Source organism: Arvicanthis niloticus, chromosome 9 (assembly GCF_011762505.2).
Source record: "Arvicanthis niloticus isolate mArvNil1 chromosome 9, mArvNil1.pat.X, whole genome shotgun sequence".
NCBI lineage: Eukaryota > Metazoa > Chordata > Mammalia > Rodentia > Muridae > Arvicanthis > Arvicanthis niloticus.
The window spans coordinates 2,906,746-2,924,404 of NC_047666.1; the positions used below are offsets into that span (position 1 = coordinate 2,906,746).

Below are 17,659 nucleotides of genomic sequence, written 5' to 3' on the forward strand. Positions count from 1 at the left end.
TCATCCATATTGAATTCTTGGTGGGGAAATGAACAGATGATGAAAAGAGATTGGGAAGTACAGTCAGTGATGGCTTCCTGGAAGTACTGGTTTGTTCTCGATTCAGAAGGATCTGAAATTCAACGACTGGGTTCTGCAATTGGCTATATCAAAAACATTGTGTGTAAATCCGAATCATCAGTGAAGACATCGGAGAACTCATTTTAAACTAGTGTTTCTCTTTGATTCCATGAAGACTGCAGTGAGAGCCTAGGAGACCGATGGGATTATTTCACACTCAAAGGTAGGGCAGTGTTTCATGAGTGACAGGTTTCAGCTCTGGAGGTGCTGAGGGGCTTGAGTGGATGATGACTTTCTACACTCTAGGAGGAACTGTTGATGTGAGCAGCAAAAGAACAAAACGTTTTCTGGAATGTCCAGAGATGGAATTTACAAAATGAAGGAGAGTTCGGACATTTCAGAAGTGACAATAGGCAGCTAAGTCAAACCATCACAATAGTAGACAAGGGGTCAGTGAGGAAACAGGAACAAAAGATCTTAGCAAGACTCACAATGAACTTGGGTTCTGATAGCCATCCCCCAAGTGACAAGATTCCCAGCTGACTACATTTGTAATTGAAACAGTGTCAGAGCTGTTAATACCTGACCTCAGTTACACACTTGGTTGAGTTAACAGAACCCCCTCCTGTAATAAAATGGAAGGATATAAACTAGTCATTAGAAGTCACCAGGAGCACGGAGGGATAAACCTTGCACAAAATCCCTTCTTTCTTGCCTTACAGTGAATCTGCAGGCTCCCTAAGAACAGCAATGAGCTTCCCTGTGGCACAGGTGATTAACTTAATGCAGTATTTTGATGACTGAGGCATTTTGTTTGTTTTGTTTTATTGTCTTTAATATTATTTGATATATTTTTATATGTCAAGATTGTTTGTTTTCTAACAGTATTTCAAAATTCTTTCTGTATTTTGATTGCCTTAAAAACACCAGAGACCTAAAAGAGGAAGAAAAAAAAAAAAAAAAGCAAACCACTGTTTAAAAGTAACTAGCACATTCTCAGCTTTTTATAACTTTATAATTGAAATCTCATTAAAAGCTTTCTAGGTCTTCTTTTCCCTAAGTGACTTGGTGTCCCTAATTTGTTCTTAGCCAATGTGACTAATTCCAGAGGAAGACTAGAAAAAAGTCCGGTACCTGTTGGGGGATAGCAAGGTTAAATAAGTGGGGTGGCTTTTTAGGTTGTTTTTTAACCTAGGGGGAAAAACACAACCCAAAAAAAAAAAAAAAAAAAAAAAAAAAAAAAAAAAAAAAAAAAAAAAAACCCGTCAAGGCAGGTGGGGGACTTCACTGCCTTCCTTCTCTTTGAGTCCTGCCTTTCTCAGTCCGGGTGAAGATTCCCAGGGAATTGAGAGCGCGGTTTTGTTTCTCCCTTGTATTGCAGATAGGGGGAGGAGGTGGTTATTAGAAGCTCTTCCTCTCTCGGTTCCCTTCTCCGCCTGACAGCACTGCTCTCTTGCGGACTCGCTTCTCCTAGGTGATCCATTTCTAGGCAACGTGGGGCTGCAGCGGAGCTTGCCAGGCTGCTGTTGGCTTTCCGCATCCCGCCAGGCGAGCGGCTCGGGAGCATCCTGCAGCCGCGGCTCCGCGCGCCGGCCTGGCCCGCTGCTCGCTCCCGCCGGACTCCCCCACCACCGCGCCCGCCGCGCCAGCTCCGGGGCCCGCCTCGCGCTGAAGGGGAGTCTAATCTGCATTACTAGCTGCTTTACCTTCAAGTTCACTTTTGCCACCCCTCCCGGAGCGGGCCTCCCCCTCCCCGCTGGAATCTGGCGACTCCGCTCGCATCTTCCTCGTTGCCGGTGGCACTGAGAGCTGGCCGCGAGGTGCCACGACCGCGCGCGGCCCGGGGTGGAGGGGCTTGGCAGCGGGGGAGGGCGCGGGCACATCCGGCGCGGGGGTGCCCAAGTTGCGGCGGAGCTGGGACCGGCCACCGCGGCCCCCGTGCTGCCAAGGCCACCGTCTGAGCTCCAGCCTCTCCCCCCGTCCGAGAGCAGCCAAGGCTGGATACATTTTTTAAAAGCCCAACTGCAAACAACTCTGGCAATGCCAAAATTCCCCTCCGAGTGACAGGGCTGGGGAGGAGGCTGCCTCTGGCTGTGCTAGCTCTCGGGTCGCCTGTGCCTCCTCAGCGACCAGGAAAGGTTGTACTCTGTCAAGAGGGATTTGGAAATTACGGGGAAAGCTGCTCTCAACTCTACCGTGACCTCAAACTCTGTGGACCGCTTAAGATAATATCTACATATTGGAAGCAAAGTCGTGGTCAAGAAGGATCGGCATCGGAGGATGGAAGTTTTCCCCTTGCTCTTGTTTCTGTCCTTCTGGTGGTCTCGAACCTGGGACCTGGCGACCGCCGATTCCATCATCCACATCGGTAAGACAGGGCTCCTGTGGCTTGTGGCGACTTTCCCTAGCGTTTCCTTGGCAGTAATCTCTGCTTCCCCACCCCCTCGAGCCTCTGGCTGCTGTCAGAGTGGCCTAGGATCTCGCTCCTCGGTGCCCGCGCTCTCTAAGGCTCAGCTTTCCTTAAGCTGTGGCTGAGCCTCGCGGCGCGGAGTGAGGCTGGGTGTGGAGTGCGGGCCAGGCACTAGAGGCTCACGCCGTCCTCCGCGCAAGAGTGTGGGGAGTGTGGAGACTCGGGTGTGGGGAGAAGGAAGTTTGATTGACTCTATCTTCTCGATTTTTCCCGGATGTACCTTTGAGCCATTAAAAAAAAAAAAAAAAAAAAATCATAGGGGGTAAGGCTGGCAGTGGCATCCGTGGGGGAGAGAGGCGGGCTGGGGCCGGGGGCGCTCCCCGCGGCTCGAACAGGTGGTTTTGCATGGTGTGCGGCCGAGTCCGCTGCGGTGAGAGGTGCGGACGCCCAAGCTCGCGGTCCTCTGCGGTTCCCGCGACACGGTGGCTGGAGAGAATGGCTAGGCACTCGCTCCCGGTCCGGGGCGTGGGAGACGCCAATGCTGGCGCAGGCCGCTGTGGTGCCCGGGCCAGACACGGCGGCCGCTGACAGCCATCTCCAGAGCTGCTCCTGGGCGAGCTCTGCGTCCCAGCTCCCCGAGGCCCCGCGGGTCGCCAGGCTCTTGGCCCCACCTATTGGCAAGCCGAGCGTCCGGGCTGCGTGGCGGGAGCGGCCGGGCTCGAATCATTATCATGCAGGGTGCCCGCAGCGAGGGCTCCAACTCTTCTCACTTGCTAATCCCTGAGAGCTGAGTGGAGACTGGCTTTTGCAGCCTTTTTTCAGCGTTAATGTGATGGTTTCCTTTTGGAAAGTCGCCTCCTGAGCAAGCAAGGTTCCTTTCCTGGGCTGCAGTGAGACTCCTCTGGGGGATTTATTTTTTCTTTTTGGGTACATGAGTTTTACCGGTACAAACGATTTCCTGTTCTGCAAATCCAGGCGACAGATGGGTCACAGCTTTTTTGCCCTTCCACCGTGGCGCGCGCGCGCGCGCGCGCACACACACACACACACACACACACACACTTCGCAGGTGAACCAGCTTCAGGTGGCAGTTACTTCCAAGCAAGGAGCTTCTGTCTGGTCTGTTTGTGCCTGTGGTGGACAGATCTTCAGCTTCAGGGGGCTCCCTCTTTTGGTATTATAGGCTATCTTTGTAAACATGTCTGCCATTCTCTATCATTTATATCAATGGGACTGCATGTCTCTGTGCAAGGGGTAATGAGGTCAGAATTCAGAAAGCTTTTCCCTTGTGCATTAAGAAAATGAAGCATTAGATAGCCGGCCTTCTGGATCCCGTTTTGCCTGGGGCATACAGTGCCTGTAGGTTCAGAACTTTTCAGGAAGAAATTATAGTCTCATCGAGGGTTTCAATAACGCTCTGATAAGAGTTTGCAAATGAACCAGTTTTTCGAAAAGACATGGCCTGAATTTATGTCCAGTTGTGACTAGAGCAGGACCGTGGGGTGGGATCGTTATGCCTTTCTTTATATTCATTTGATGATTGGGGGTTTCTCACTCATGTTTGCCATTCCCCCCGGGGGTGCTTGTGGATGTGTTTGTTTTATTGCTGATTGTGTGCTCTACATGTTAAGTGAATAATTTAATTTACAAACACGTATATATGTATATATCTTGGTATTCCTTACGAGAGGAATACTATTTTACAGGGCACTCTAGGCATTTGATTCAGAACAGAAAACAACTATCATATGTTGCCAACTGTGGTCTCTTTAAGTAATGGGACTTCCTTGTTTATAACTAGATTCTTAAAAAGTAAATGTACAGCAGTTACACAGAAATCTAGCTGTATGCATCAACAGTGTATAGCCAACTAAAAGAAATACCTTTCTCAATTAATCTGGCTTGAATAAAGTTACAGCATTAGACAAGGAATTGGCTTCTTTTATACATTAACTAATATTTCAGTGGAGCTAACAGGTTTTTAAAAGCTTCATACCTCTTATAATGTACTGAAAATTGGCTATGTGGTATGTACCTCAGAGGTTAAATGCCCCCTTTCCTGAATATTTAGCAAAAATATGATACATTCAAAACTGGAACATCTGTATTAGACTTGTATGGCAGCAGTTAACATGCACTGGGTCAGCTTCCTTACTTGGTTCCTGAGGAAAAGGTTTGTGTGTGTGTGTGTGTGTGTGTGTGTGTGTGTGTTTACTTTGATCATATGAGAAATATCAACATGGGGAATGCATTAGCTCTGTACTAAAGGACTGAAAATGACCCCATTGGGCAGGCATATTTCACGTAAGAGATATAAAGAGATATGCAGAACTGAAAGTGGTTGTAATAGCTAGTTCAGGCATACAGGAAAGATAAAAAGTCAGTTATTGCTCTAGTAAGTTCTTTAAATATTGGATATTTTTGATATTGAACCACGGTATGTATATGAAATTCTCGCCTCTGCTTTACTTCATGTAGGTAGCTTAATAGAGACAATTGCATATTGTTTTAATATTTTGTCAAGTAAATTAGATTACTATGATGGTGACATACATTTTAATGTTTAAATCACAATATTTAGATGAAATATATTTTCTACTCAAAATACATAATATTATAATTGCTCAAAATTTCTGGTAATCATATTTTAGAGACATTTATTAATTGCATATATTTATTTGCTAAATACACATGCACATATATACATAGCACTTCATGTTGGGTCACCTCCCTTGCCCTGGTGAAAGAAAGGTCTTTGACATATAAAAACTATGCAAGTTTGAATTATGCTTCTACTTTGGGCCTGTGCATTGATTGAGTAATTTCATCAGACCCACATTACTTGATTGCTTGGAAGTTTCCTAACGATCTGCATGCTGTAGGAAGAACCAAAACATCGTGAGTGGAATGGCAATGATACCGTGTTTTATGAGGCTATTCAGAAGTCGCGCTGATTTATGTAGCTAGAAAGCTCCCAAGTCTTTGAGATTAGCCACGCTGACTGCGATTCTCCTCATACATCAGTCGTCCCACACTCTGTACTCCCTCAACACAACAGGAGTGTAGACTGTGCTGCTTTAATTAAGCAGGGATTAGGTGGCATTTCCAGTCAACTGCACAGTTTGTGTTTTCCTTCGTATCTAATATGGAAGAGCTCACGTTTTAACAGCTTGCTATATGCTCATTTCTTTATCTAGTTCCTGTGCTCAGAGCAGGCTGTAAGTCAGCTATCCCCAGTCACATATCTCCATAAGGAAATGTGCAAGGACTGTACTCATTCATATATTACACACATCACTGGCAAATTTAGGCTGTAATCAGTTTTAGTAAAATGCCTTATGTCAACAAGGAGTAGAAAAGAACCATTTATTCATTTCTTTCACAAGCAGATGATGCTTCATTCTCCAAGATTATAATGATCAGCCTGTCGTTATGAGAAGATGAGACAGTTCATAGCATGTTCTCATCACGAGAATGTTCAAGGTATACAATAGAGCTGGCTTTGACTGACGTGTTCCGCACATGATAAACAACACAAGACAGGAAACTGGATGTTAGTAAATATGATTACAACACATTCCCAGAAGACATGGGATAACTACATATTTTATAACTAAATTGTTTTTGCCAAAATAGTTCTTTTCTTCGCATGATTTTTATTGAATAGCCAGCGACCTCAAACCGTCATGAGGAACTCATTGCTTCATATAGTCCAAATTGATTTTTTCTCCTTGCAGCTTTTAGTTCTCTATGTTATACATAAATAAAATAAACTTACAAAAAGTATCAAGACATGTACTTTACTGTTGTTCTCTTCTTGTGTGATTAATACAGTTCTTTGAAGTGCAATTCTGATGTGAATTAAATTAGACAATGTTGTTATTAATCAAAGATACCAACCATGACATGACTAATAAACATTCTAACAAGGACCTTTGCTGTCTACTGCAGATGAAATATATATCCACTAAATATCTCCTATAAATGTTCATTCAAATATGAATAAAAATCAAAGTGATTAACATTTGACTTTTCTAAAAATAGATAGTAATTGGAATTGTTAGACGCAATGGAAGATGAATGTCATTCAATTTTGACCTCTATGGCTTATTTTGTCATACTATAAATTTAACTTAATAGGACATTATGATTTCAAAACCCCCTTATCCACACAGAATTGTTTCTTCTTTCACCTGTTTATATATTTATAAATGACAAATTCCCATTTCTATTGCATCCCCAGATTATTTCTATTTTAGACAGCATATTACTAACAACATGTGGTATTGCTGAATACCTAATATTTATTGGAAATATATTTTAAGCTTATGGGGATACTTTTAATATTAGGTGTCTGCATTTTGAGCTGTTCCCTTGTACTCTACATGAAAAAATATGAAATATTTTTCAAATTATCAGAGAAGTAGGCCACTTAATTACTTTTGTAATACTGGAAGATCAGTTATCTTATCTTTTAAGCAGAACAAACATATATTAATTTTGTTTCCTTTTTATATATGTGTGACTCTAGAACATATCAATACCTTCTCCTTCCTAATGAGGTTACATTTAATAAATTCCCTAATGTATATTTTAAATGAATTTAAAATCAAACAAGGGCATTTTCTTAAATGAATATTATGGTAAGAAAGAACTAGGATCGAAGACAGGCTACCACACAATGAGTAGTGTCGGTGCAAGCAGACCTTGGTCTATTTGCCACTTGTCAGCTCTTATTGGAGTGGCTCTTACCTCTGGGAATGCTATGGCTACAAGTGATATTTGTGAGGAAATGCGTTTAAACAAAACTGTGAAAGATACTTATGTATCTACAAATATAGATACAACTGAATAGGATATATACATCATTCATGGTCATTCATAGTTTCACATTAATATGATGTTTCATGTGAGTCCTATGCAGGCATACCACCAACACAAACACCCCTAGTAAGACCACTGACTTATTTGGTCTTTTGAGCTAAAGTGTATCTCCCTGATAAATTTCTTGTTTTCTTTATTTGTTGATATAATCTCCCTTGTACTAAAATTATGCTCTGTATAATGAAAGATGTAAGTCAATTTCAAAACAATAAATTAACTCAAACATTTAGTTACATATTTATAGAAAATGTGACCTAAGGTAAATGAAAATTTTTTCTTACTCTTTTATTCTTTGTCCAATGTCAATATTAATAAATAATTTATTATAGGTAATAATGCAATATAAATGTCCAATGTAAAATTAAGTAATCAGATAGACATATTATGTGTATTAAGGTAATTCTAAGAAGCTTACTCTGAATATTTATGGGTTATAGTCATTTAAAATTGTGAATTTTAGCTTTTCATTATAGATACAAATTTCAGATGAATGTTAAAAGCAGATGAATTTAAGATATAATAAATACTCTGGAATTACATACAAAATACCATGTTTCTTGAGTAATATTGAACATTTCTTTAATACTTTGAGTATTTTATAAACTCTAAACTTAAGCACATTTAAGCTCTAAAATTGTGAGCAAACAGCAAATTATATTTTTAAAGAATGTCAAAAATAAATAGGAAGAGACAGAATCACATATGATACAAAGAGTTATAATTCATAGCAAGTTTTAGGATGAACTTAAAAAAGTTTAAACCTGTTGTTAGCCACAGTCCGTCTTAAACTCATGACCTATTACTCTATAATTATTTTTCTTCATGTGTGTATGTGTGTGTGTGTGTATACTTCTGAGTTCATTCAGTTTTTGCTCATACCTACAAACCACAATAATAACATAGCCTATATATTTTTTTGGTAACCAACAGCTACGAAATTGAACTTAAGGCCTGCTCAGTGTGAGGAAATTCATACCTAGCATTGTAAACCTAGCTAAGTAACCATGGCTGATAAGACCATGAACCTACTAAATCCCCAAATCAATATATTCGCCAACTGCCTTCCAAGTGACTCTATAGAGTCACGGAATTAAAATATTAACCAAGCTTTGCTTTTTTATTTGTGAATTTTTCTTTTTTTTTTTCTTTCTTTTTTTTTTTTTTCTTCTTTTTGGTTTTTTGAGATAGGGTTTCTCTGTGTAGTCCTGGCTGTCCTGGAACTCACTCTGTAGACCAGGCTGGCCTCGAACTCAGAAATCCGCCCACCTCTGCCTCCCAAATGCTGGGATTAAAGGCGTGTGCCACCACCGCCTGGCTTATTTGTGAACTTTTCAAATTCATTGGAACACTACTAAAAAAATGGATATATCCTAGCATCGTATAAACACTACTTAGTTAACTGGGAGACTGACCAGTGAAACAATACTCTATTTTTGGTGGGATGGCATGGTAATTACTGTCAGGAAAGAGAATATTTTCAAAGCCTTGTGGCCATGTCGATATCTGGTGAAGTGCTTTAGGCAGAGATCATTACAAGGACAATGACTGTGAGACAAGACACTAGGAGCTAGTTTAATTCATAAAGGGACATTTTGAAAGCCACTTTAAGTATACATTAATGAGCAAAGTGAGAAGTAGAAGGGAATAAAATCTGACCTACACGTGGAACAAATCCAAGAGAGGTTTGTGTTTTATGGTAAGGTTCTAAGGTTTTTATAACCTTCTTTGGTTGTATGGACCAGCAGGAGTAGGTCGGTAGTTTGTTCCTGTCACTTGAGTTCAATTGGTAGCTGAAGGAGAATAGCTGTCATTAGACAGTGTATATAAGATAGATAAGAGAAGCAGTCTCAGGCTTGGGACAAATGGGGAAAATTCAGGGGAGCAGAGAGGCTCACAAAGCCTTTTGTATGGCCAAGAAGCTGAAGAGTGCTGTTGTGAATGAAAAATTGCAAAGTAGGGAAAGTGGGCAATTGTCAGATAGGGTTCCAAGTAGAGTACATAAAATTTTGTATTTATGTTGGACTTCAAGTTTAAGACTATAATTTATTTTGATTTTATGTGTCTATACATTATAGGAAAATGTAGAACCTGTAATTGTATTTGGCCTTTAATCAGTGGGGAGGGAAAGTGAGTGAGTTAGAGGAGCTCTGAGACAAGATCCTCATAGAAAGGAGTGGTGGAGGGTGGGGGAGACAGGTAAGTTAACCATGAGACACAATGGAAGCCAGCATCAAGTAATATTATAGAAGAAAAAAACAACAACAATATTTCTTGGAAAGGAATTAAGATGCTGTCATGTTGCATATATAAAAAATGATTTAGGAATATTTCATGACACACATGAACTTGTAGAAAACTGTGTTCGGTGAAAAGAGAATTATAAAACATAGGCTGGCAACACTTAAATGAATGCACTGAAACCTGAGGGTTCTAGGAGTCTTAAGACAAGAAAGCAGGGAGGCGTAGCAAGAGACAATGGGAGACTGGGGGAGGATTGCTTTTGAAATGTGTTAGTGTTTATGCATAGGGATATTCATAAAGAGATTTCACTAAGAAGAATTCTAAGAGAGTTATAGAATTTAAGAATGATCTATCTTATTTTTTCTCCAAATCGATTTGCTTCCTGGAGTTTAGGTTTGAATAGTACAACTATTCTTTTGATTTTTTTTTTTTTTAATTACAGTAATAGATCAAGAGGTACTGGGTCAAAATGATTGGAAATGCCCCTAGTAAGAAACTTTCCTGTGCTCTAAAACATTGTTTATTATTCTGCTTATTTGTTCCATTTACTTTTCCAGATCACTATTAATATTTACTTGAGATTTCTTAACTGAAATTAGGAGTCCGTGACAGTTTAAACAGCAGTGATATGTGTTACAAATAGAATCAATATTTACTCTGACACATTATTAGTTATTATGAATATGTAATATTCTAACTAATGATAATAAAATAGAATGCTATTCTTGCTATAATAGACACATTCGAACTGATCAGAAACTTTTCAAATAAGTTCTGACATGCATTTGATTTGTTTAAAATCACTTGGGGACATTTCATTCAGCAAAGAGAATATCATTATTGTGTAGGGCAACATTTTTCATTGCAATAGGGAAATTCATGTTATGTTAATTTCCAGTGACATATTTAAACATCTCCTTTTATGGACATTTCACTTCTATTTGTGCTATACCACAGCTGACAGCTTTTCAGTCACAGGTGAAAATGAGGAGAGGAAATGTTCTACATTTTCTAAGCTTAGAAATCTTTTGAAAATTAATCTTAATGCGTTAGTAAGTCTATTAATAAACCAACAAGTTGTGCTTATCACATTAGTGTTTGGCTTCAGATAATATCTCTATTGAAATAGAACTTATGCTGTTTTTCTTTTGTTTGTTTGTTTTGTTTTCCCGTGTTTATCGGGAATTGTGTGTCCCGTGGATATTCTTACTTGTCCACATATAAGAATTGATGTGTAAACAGAAGATCCATGAAAAGAAGAAAGATCAAAGTCTGAGATTTGATGTCAGAAGTAACAGGCAAAAAAAGACAACTGTGTTCTTAGGAACATTTTATTAGAATACAGAATATCAAAACGTATTTGTAACCTAGTAGTCCATGACTTCTTGGGCTAGTGAAGTGCAGTCACTTCACAGAATTTTGAACAAGATTTACATGTAAACTTAGTTGGAATGGGTACCTAAAATCGATGAAGTACTTAATCTAGTCACTATCAACATCATTAAATTGTCATATGCCATTGGCAGTACATTTCAGATTGACAGATCATTCTTAAAAGCCAAGACACAGGTAATATTATAGGAGCTAAAGAGACACTGAATCCCTGTGGGTGTCTTGTTGCACGTAGTTTAAGGTGAACTAAATCCAGGATTGGTTCATTTGCAGAAAATCCCCAGCAATTTGTCAGCATACAAAATTGTATGAATGGTGCTATCAATCACAGTGTAGCAAGTCAGTTGCTTCTTGGATAAAATAACAAGCACATGGCAAGTTGCTTTTGGAGATAAACTGGTAACTCTCAGCATGGACCAAAGTAAGTGAAGCATGCACAAAACTGTTGTATTATTTTTTTGAACAAGATTACAAGACTACTTTTTAATCTTGGAACCTTTTTTTTTTTTTTTTTTTTTTTGTATATCTCATGACCAGACTTAACTGTCACTGCTCTCCTGTTATCTGCTGCTATACAGGTTGAATTTCAAATACTATTTTAAAGATGTGTCCTGATTGCTCAAATAGAAAAGTTATGATCTATATTCTCATGCTACATTTGCAGTAAAACCATTAAATAACTTAAGAATTTACCATAGGACCTTTAGCAGTCAGGCTTAGCAAATGTTAATTTTGACATATGATACCTAAATGTTTAGGCTTTAATGTCTCATGTCATCATCTAGGTGGTTTGTGCCTCTCATTCTTGAAGAAATTCTTATAGAGGCAGCTATCTGCCTCTTTAGAAAAGAGTTTCATATTAGGAAGGTGAAGTAAGAGCAATTTAGGTCTCACAGTTGGATGACCGCGGTCCACCATAGCAAAAGAAGACGTGGTAACCCTGTAAGTGTCCTGGTGACAGAATCCTGACAGCGCCATAATCCAAATGTATTTTTCAGACAAAAGTAGCTTATAAATAGCATAAGAAATTTATCCTTTTATATATAGTCTTCATTTGTAATAGAAGTCTCTGTACTCAGCTTTCTGATGATTAATCCTTCACCTTACTATAGCTATTGGCTGCAAAATAAATTATAACCACGTCAAAGCCAGATCCAATACAACCTTTTCTTTGCTTCCTTTTCTTTGTTTACACCATAGATGTCAGTAGTGGTGTTATTAAATCAAAAAAACAGGGCAGAAGAGTTAGATATCCAGTGGTTATAGAATGAATAAAAACATTGGGATCTTGCTCAAATTAAATGTCATATGTCGGACTGTGTGTATATATATATATATATATATATATATATATATATATACATACATATACATAAATTGTAGTTTATTATTTCTTATTTTGAAGTTAATAGTTACTATTGCATATTACAATGATTCAGAAGTTAGTCATACAACTGATACGTACTTTTGTCTTTACTCCATGAAAGGAAGGAGGGAGATTACCTCACAGCTGAATAAAATATTACTTCTTTATAGTAGCCAAGATATCTCAGAAGGAAACATAAATAGTAACCTTCAGCCATGAAACTGACATTGAGACATGAGCAAACACTGAAATGGATAGAATCAAACAATAAAAAGTAGCTTTTTTTCTCCAAAAAAGTTTTGTTGTTGTTAATAAACAGTTAATAAATAGCAAACAGCTTTGATTGTTTTCTATTTCCTCTCCACCCTTCAGTGGCAATGCAAATGAGCCACAGAATAGCCAGAAGCCACCAAGAGGGAGCAGAGGATGTTAGACAGTCTGTAAAACGGAAAGTCAGCCCCTGAGTGCTCCTAGGCACAAGCTTGCTGGGAAGAAGCGGCTTTATTTCCCCCAACTATTGCCCAACCATGAAGACAGAATTTGTTTTTGACTATTGATTGTGACTGAAACTTCCAGACCACCAAAGAGGAATTCTCTGTACAACAAAGACTGGAAGCAGATCAAAAGTATGACTATTTGGAAGATATTTTTCCTGGGGTACTGCTGATGACAATGATGGCCTTGTGATTAGCTCACTTTCCAGTATCATAACTCTGACTCTGGTGGCTTTTTAAAAGGAAAAATATAGATTTCATCTACATTTTAAAGGCAGTTAGGTAATTTATAAATTATTATAAACTATGTTGGACTGATACTTCTGTAAATCTCCACTGTGTAATGAGCTCTCCAATGTGTATTCCCACTTGACTCCCATGTTCTAGAAGACCATGAAGAAGAGTTGAACACCAGCACTTAAGAAGGAGTTGTGAAATATATGTCAATAGTAGAAGGAAAACCTAATTCATGGTGAATGAGAAAAAAGAGCGTCGTGGAAGATATGGTAGTCAAGGAGAAGTACATGGCTTCATTAAGGATACTCTTTTCTCGTTATTCTGACTTGAGGTCCCAGGAGATGGTCCAGGACGGCTAAGAACTCACTATCCTCCTGCTCTCGCCTCCTACAAAGTCTAGGGTTACACTGTGCGCCATTGCACCCAGTTTTGATGACTTTCTAAGTTGGTTGTAGACTTTACTTTTACATTCTAGGCAAATATTGTGAGTAATGATTTCTCTCTTAAGGTCTCTTCTTTCACAGAAACTACCATTTCAGCATGCTGCCACTGTATAAGAGAATGTTTGACTCAGTTTTTGGCCTCTTTTGGAAGATACATGCTTATAGTTTGTCAGGATCACCTATTGACAAATTCAGACATGATACTATCTAGAATATTCAATCAACAAAATCAAGGTTGTCTTTTATTTGTTTCTGTGTATTTATTTATTTATTTATTTACTGTAGATGGCCACAGCTATGTGCAATTGTTACTTTTCACATTTGTATTTTCTTAGATGTTTGTGTGAAATGGAAATCAGAATGGCACATATAAAGAAAATGACTGTATAGCTCCATAAGAGATGTAATTTGAACCTCTTAATTTTTTTTAATACTTTTAAATGAATATTTTAAAATCTAAAATACAATATACACTTTGGGAGATAATATGTTACCATGTAGCCCAGTGTGCCCTATATTTAGCTTTAGATTCCTGAGTAGTTGAAATAACAGCATATACCACTGTTACCTGACTTAATATATGATACCTCATTGATAATATACTAACATTATCACTTACTTGCTAACCCTTTGTTAAAAATTACATATAAGTTGTGTTATTATTGGTAATTAACAAGCTTAAAGTTTGACTTTTTCCATTTTCATAAATGTTGTTTTGGCTCATAACACTTGATAATGAAGCTAATATACACAGTTGATAATGCTAAAATTTTAAAATTTTAACGTGAACTTCATGATATTTCCAGACTGAGTTTTAAAATAGAATAGTTCATTGTAAATCATTCAAAAGAAAGAGAAAGAAAGGGCTTGGCCCAATTACTCAAGAGACAAGCAGGTCAGTCAGGCTGTAGAGTCAAGATTAGCAAGGCCGCAGTCCAGGTCAGCTACTAAAGCTGAAAGATGGATGGAGCATCTGGAAATGAGCCCGTGATATATTGCTTACCTTCTTATTTCTTTGCCTTTTACATTATATGTCTGTTGCTTCTCTGTCTAGTCAATGCATAAGAAATAATACTAGCCTGTAAGGACAGCCGTGTTAGGAATGTCAGATGAAAGATTCCTTACTGTTTCAGTTTTTCAGTACTATCAAAGTACCCAGACAACCACTGATGCTTGTGAGTATTCCACTAACGCTTAGAAGCCTCTGTCTGAGTCCACAGCCCTGTGTTCTTAATTATAAATGAGAGCACTAACAAAGGCTCCCATCTTGGCTGGCACATTTTGAGAGTTTAAAACCACTGTGCCTTTAGGTGTGCTCATTGAACTTTAAAATGTGTTTTAATAGGACATGAGATATTAGAGTGCTCCCCATGTTTTGTCTCTGCAAGTATCCAGGTTAAAGCTTTTGTGGCAGATATTTATGCTAGTTCTCTCTCTCTCCCTCCCCCTCTCTCTTTGCATAGTTTATTCAAGTTATAGCTATACCCTCAAATGATGATAAGTTTTTATCATATTGAAAGAAAAGCTCTGGCATTTTTGTTATCTTATTTTGTAAAGCAAATCTTAGGATAAATGAAAAGCTGGTCCTTACTGTCCTGGGGAGCATGGATGGTCTGGAGGCTCTGTCCCTGTCCCTAGAGTTAGGAAGTAGAAAAAAAAAAAAAAAAAAAAAAACAGAATCAGGAAGTAATTCCACTTGGAAGAACATGGAGTTAGAGTGGGAGATGTGACAGGAGAAGAAATCGGAAGTTCAGCAGATCCCAGAGGGATGTGGTAAATACATGGAATAATGTAAAGACATTGGCAACTATACATGTAAATGCAAATAATTTGTGCAGGGAATGTGCACAGAAACTCAACATTACTGTCCAGTGCATGCTTGAGTTACAGGCCAGCTGTTGTCATTTATAGAATTCATTCTTGAACTCAACATGCACTTGACATAGCTGTGAACCGATATATCCTAGAGAATAGCATTCTAGCCATTCTTTTTTCTGCTTCAGCTGTAGAAAGAAGCCTATTCTGCACAGTGGTTCAACCTATTTTAACTGGAAAATAGTTTCTACTCTTCCACCATTATCTAAAATATATTTGTAACAGTATTATTTCCTATTTAAAACTATTTAAAGCATTTTGCTATGTATAGTTAGAAGACAGCACATCTACAGTTGCTCTGATATAAACCAATATTTAAGAATTATTTATTCTAAATAACAGTACTCAACTTTTATAGTTTTAATTTACACTTATTTCTAAATCAAAGAAGAGTATCAATATTAAGAGAATTCTGTTATTTTATTTGACTTAAGTTTATAATTAACACAAACTTTAAAGCATAATGTTCTTTGACAGAATCTCCTGTCACTAGAGGTATAATTGGAAAGACATTCACTTAAACTTCCTTGACTTTATATGTATTATGTCATTTGGCAACTGTATTTCACTTTTATGAGTTAGTAGATTAAATAGAGACACAGAATATTTCCATAGCTTTTTGTACACTTTGGTTACATACTATATTGTGATAAAATTAGTTCTCAGAAGGGAATGTTTAACTCCAAGTATGGAGAGGCACCTGAAATGCAACAAAGTCTACTTAGAAGAGTAATACAAGACCTGGTGGGGAGCCAGGCCTTCTTTCTTCCATATTCCACAGATGACTTTGCCTTCATAATGAATGGTCACTACTGAGTTATGTGAACAGTCAGGGGATAATTTTCTGCCTTTGGGAAAACTCCAGCTGAACTGAGGGAGGAGTGCAGATACGTCAGTCTTCTTTTTTTTTTTTTTTTTTTTTTTTTTGAGTCTTTGTAACTTGTTTTAATACTGCGTATAGTTAATACTTGGTACAGTGAAGCCATTTAGGCATGTCTGTCAATATTGGTGATTGTTCTATTCTAGCCTGGGTCCCTAGCTTTCTAGTTAATTCTAGAATTTAAATGAGTGGAGACTATCTAAGGGATAGATTTAGTCAGTTAAAACCCAAAAAGATTGCAAATTTTCAGAACTATAATATGGTATTTTATTTCTTTAGCAGAGTTACATAGTGTAGCAAGAACAAACAAAACATAGCTCTTTCATAATGATTTAACTCAAGGTTTAATGTTTGTTTGTTTTTTAATTACTTAGAGGTGTTTTTACTTTCCAGCATTCACAGAAAATATATATAAAATATATATAAGTTATATCTGACTACTATATATGTGTGTGTATGTACATGTGTACACATGTATATACATACTTGCATGTCTTTATGTGTGTGCATGTTATGTGTGTATCTATAAGAAAGTAGTATATGGATGTAGAATTTTCAGCTCTGTGCAGCCATTTTCTGGGTATGATACTGGACTCAGCTCTTAGCAGAACTGATTAAACACTGGAAGTCACATCAGTTGTATTCTTATCTCACATGCCATACACAGAAGACACACAACATAGGAAGTAAACTGTCACAAAGAAAGAGAAATATAAGTAAAATTAGAGACTTAAATTTAACCTGGAGTCCTAAAAGGAGAAGACATTAAATATTAAGGCATTGTGCCTATAGTTGGGTATTTAAAAATATCTCTTACAAAATTCTATCTTACAGTACCAGTTACTGGAAATTAGAAGATAAGCTTAGTCACTTAAGTTTTGTAACTTCATATTAAATTTTGTTATAGAGTTATGTATAACTATCATTTTCAATGCTTTTAAGTTAATATTTCTATAGTTACCATGGTATATAATTTGCACAAATTGTAAACACTTTAGCTTTTCAATTTCAAGTAAGACTACTAAGTGATTAGATCAACCAAGTTCAAGTACTGGGTTTTGCCTTGTGAGTTAGCCTATGGTAACTTTCTTCAACCTCATATCCTACATTCTTAACCTGACTTCTGTAAACAATGTTTTCAATGTTTTGTTTCTTCCAATTCTCCATCTGTCTTGTGCTACCTGACTTTCCAAAGGTAGCCATCAATTTGAGGACATGCCCTTTTTTTTTCTTTTTTTTTCTTTTTTTATTGAATATTTTATTTACATTTCAGATGCCATCCCCTTTCTTCATTTCCCCTCACTAGAAAACCCCTACCCCATTCCCCCTTTTCCTTTTTGCTTTTATACAATTTTTAAAAAATGTTAATCAAAGGCT

The 17,659-nt window shown here is 37.9% G+C and overlaps 1 protein-coding gene across 2 annotated transcripts in view; it reads left to right on the plus strand.

The window, feature by feature from the left end:
- The first annotated feature begins 1,378 nt into the window (after positions 1-1,378).
- Grid2 (glutamate ionotropic receptor delta type subunit 2) overlaps positions 1,379-17,659 on the plus strand; it is a 1,355,396-nt gene continuing 1,339,115 nt past the window's right edge. Inside the window, exon 1 of one of the 2 annotated variants that reach the window (XM_034512535.2) lies at positions 1,379-2,428. In XM_034512535.2, coding sequence (XP_034368426.1) covers positions 2,341-2,428 — 88 coding nt within the window. In that variant the 5' untranslated portion in view covers positions 1,379-2,340. The remainder of the gene's footprint in view (positions 2,429-17,659) is intronic. The other variant, XM_034512534.2, reaches the window with a different exon arrangement.